General features: G+C 37.6%; 1 protein-coding gene across 1 annotated transcript; it reads right to left on the minus strand.

Annotated features, from left to right (window-relative positions):
• Positions 1 to 920: 920 nt before the first annotated feature.
• LOC101642396 (olfactory receptor 4F21-like) lies at positions 921 to 1,889 on the minus strand. The gene has a single exon (XM_004712731.2). The coding sequence runs from the start codon at positions 1,875 to 1,877 to the stop codon at positions 921 to 923; it is 957 nt and encodes a 318-aa protein (XP_004712788.1). The 5' UTR covers positions 1,878 to 1,889.
• Between the last annotated feature and the right edge of the window lie 1,628 nt (positions 1,890 to 3,517).

Below are 3,517 nucleotides of genomic sequence, written 5' to 3' on the forward strand. Positions count from 1 at the left end.
GAAAAGTGGGTGAAAGGAGACATCGGACAGTGTAAGATATGAAAAAATAATAATAATTTATGAATTATGAAGGGTTCATGAAAAAGGGGGAGTGGGGACGGAGGGGGGGAAATAGTATTATATGAGCAGGATTAAATAAAAGAAGTTCAGTTACATGTGTACATAAGGAATGTCCCCAAATTAAAAAGAAGCGTGTGTCTTTGAAGATATAAAATAGAGAGGAAACAGGACAATCTGTAAGTGTAAAAATCAAAGATAAAATTTGTGTTGATGAGCTAGCACTGACCAGGCTAGAGGATCATATTGACCTCTAGTCAAATATGACCTAAGGATCATATTTTCCTTTCGTTAGATGGAAATACAGGCATTAAACCAAAAACTTGATATAATTAAATAGTTAATAATCCGGCTAACTCGTCTTGCTCTGATTCCTTGTTCATTCATGCTTTTATTATTTCTTGACTTCCCAGATGCTGCTCTGTAATAAAAGAATGAATTAGGACCAAGTAAAAGCCCAGACCACTTCACAAATACTCTGTGACTAATGAATGAATTGGCATCTTGAATATGTACTTCCACCCATGGCAATCCACAGTTACTTATATAGCCCACTCTGTTAGAGAGAAAAGATACAATTTTGAGTCCTGGACCATGGTAATTCACCAAATCAATGTGTTCAGAGAATTTTTTTTAATTACATTTCTCCAGGAGATGTTTCCTACCCAATACATGCTTCAGTCAACAGTAAGGAAGCAACACAAAGTCTTCATTAAGGCTTTTCAAGAGGAATGTTCTATTAATCAGGAGCACCCAACAGAATTAATATATAGAAACTTCTCCTTTTGAAAGTATATAGATTTAGTGTTACACCAAGATAGAAAGGAAAAAAAGAAAAGAAAAAAAAAGATAGAAGGGAAATTTCATAATACTTTTATTATTTCAGAAATCCTTCGGAAAACAAAAAGTTGACTGCATATTCTCCTCATTGCCATCTTCATGTCTTTGTTTCTGAATGTGTAGATTACTGAATTTAGAAAAGGAGTAAGAACTACATCAAAAATGGCAAAATAATTGTCTAGTTGTGATGTAGGTTGAGGCCAGGTATAAGCAAAGATGCAAGGGCCAAAGAATAAAATCACCACCATGATGTGAGTTAATAAAGTGGACAGAGCCTTGGATGAACCACTTGAGGAGTGTTTCCAAACTGTGATCAAAATAAAAATATAGGAGATGATCAGTATGAAGAACGATCCCAGAGAAATAAATCCACTGTTGGCTGTGACCATGAACTCCAGTATGTAGGTGTCAACACAGGCCAGTTTGATAAATCGAGGAAGGTCACAGTAGAAGCTGTCCAGCACATTAGGACCACAAAATGGCAACTTCACAACAAAAACTAATTGAATCACAGAGTGGATCAAACCAATTACCCAGGAAGCACCCAGCAGCAGAATACACATTTTTTGACTCATAACAGTTAGATAGTGGAGGGGTTTACAGATGGCCACATATCTGTCAAAGGCCATGGCTATGAGCAGCACCATCTCTGTACCACCAATGACATGAATGAAGAAGATCTGAGCAATGCAGCCTCCAAAGGAGATCACTTTGCGCTTTCTGAAAATGTCATAAATCATTTTAGGGGTAATGACAGAAGAAACACTCAGGTCAATGAAGGAGAGATTAGCCAACAGAAAGTACATGGGAGAGTGTAAGTGAGAGTCCCAGGCCACAGTGAGGACAATGAAGGAGTTTCCCAACATACTTGCCACGTAAAACATGGAGGAGAATACAAAGAGGACAAGTTGGGTCTCCCAAGAATTGGAGAGTCCCAGGAACACAAACTCTGACACCATAGACTGATTTGCCCCATCCATTGATTTGTCAATCACAGTGCTCTAAAATGATTAGATAAAAGAAAATGAGGAGGAAATAAAAATAAGAATTGCATCGCTGCCTTAGAATTAGAATGATTAATTATTCTAGGACATTTACAGTGTACAAACTTTATATCCCATCAATTCTTCTCAGTTCATATAATCACTATAAAGCCATTTTACCTGCGGTCACCTAAAGCAATTGTGTCACATCCACATGCAATATCCTTATTGCTATGGCCTCCTGGGATGATCGTCCATCTGTAAACAAGAGAATGGAGAAAAAGTGGAAACATAGAAGATAGGGATTGAGTAAGGCAAGGAAAGAGGAACATTGAAACACAGAGAGAATACAAAAGCTATGGAGATTGACTTGTTTGCCAGAACTCACTGGTTCTGTTCTTGAATTGTTGATGAAATATTTTGCAATTATTCTAGCTGTCTCTCCTCTAAACCTCATTTCATCTCACATGTATACTATCTCTTGACTCGCACACCACTACCCTTAATCACATTTTCAATTCACATAAAGTCCACAGAATAGGAAGGAGTATAATAGCAAGTGCTGTAAGGCATGCAAAGGATTCAAATGTGTGTAGGACGAAGGTAAAGGCTGACTAGAGATTGAGCCATGGGGTATCCTCACCTGCACCCAGAGATGTAAATGATAGCAACTTGTAGGATGGATGACAGACAGATTACAGCCAGGGTATGAATTTGTGAGATGCAAGAAGACAAGGAAATCCATGAGAATTATCTGCTATAACTTTCCATAAACCAAATAGTCTGTGGACCTGGTCACAACCATTGGAGTTCCAAAATGCTTAAGTGTTTGCTGGGAATGAAGAAGTGTACAAAAACTTACGTCATAGCGAGCAGGTAACTGTTTACCTTCTATTCTCCCCACCTGTCGCTGTGCTTCAACCCTGCCCAGTATCTGACTGGTCCTGGGCCTTAATTATGGGTTTAACACAAATCCCTCTGATTTTTATGAGAACTGTACTGTGATTAAATACAAGATGTAGTCTCCCTGTGGTCAAACATTTGTCCTTCCTATAAACTCAGGCATGCTGCAAAAGGTGAGATGAATTAAGGAAAGAGGGAGGTTGTAACAGTAGCAGTAAAGAACTAGTAAAATAAAAATGCATGAGTGTGTGCCCTGATGCCTCAGATCTGAAAATAAAAGAAGAGGGTAAGAGAAAGTCAAAAGCAACATGAATCCCAAAGTTTGCCTTTCATTATTTGTGTGTTCATGTACACATACACAAACTTGTCACACATTCTGAATTAATTTTTTCATGAACTATTAACTGCAAAGCTCCCTAGAGATGACCTGGTCCGTGTTGCTCTTTTACACATGATAAAGTAATGGTCTAGTGAGGTACACACAACTAGTTTAAGAAACACAGTCTAGATATCCTAGTCCACACTTGATTCCACATACTACAAAAATAATAAAGCGAAAATGATAAGTCAACCTTTAAATCAAGTATATATGTGTGGTAGTTTATTCCAATTTAAAGCTAGCAGTTGTACTAGTCACTTATCAAGAGCTTAATGGACTCTTGTCTTTTTTTTGTTTATTGAAAATCTGATATAGAACTTTTTTCAATCCTACCCATCCTTTAAAGGTTCTTCAA

The sequence above is a fragment of the Echinops telfairi genome, unplaced genomic scaffold (genome assembly GCF_000313985.2).
Source record: "Echinops telfairi isolate 266 unplaced genomic scaffold, ASM31398v2 ScPeMD7_18;HRSCAF=68, whole genome shotgun sequence".
NCBI classification, from domain to species: Eukaryota; Metazoa; Chordata; class Mammalia; order Afrosoricida; family Tenrecidae; genus Echinops; species Echinops telfairi.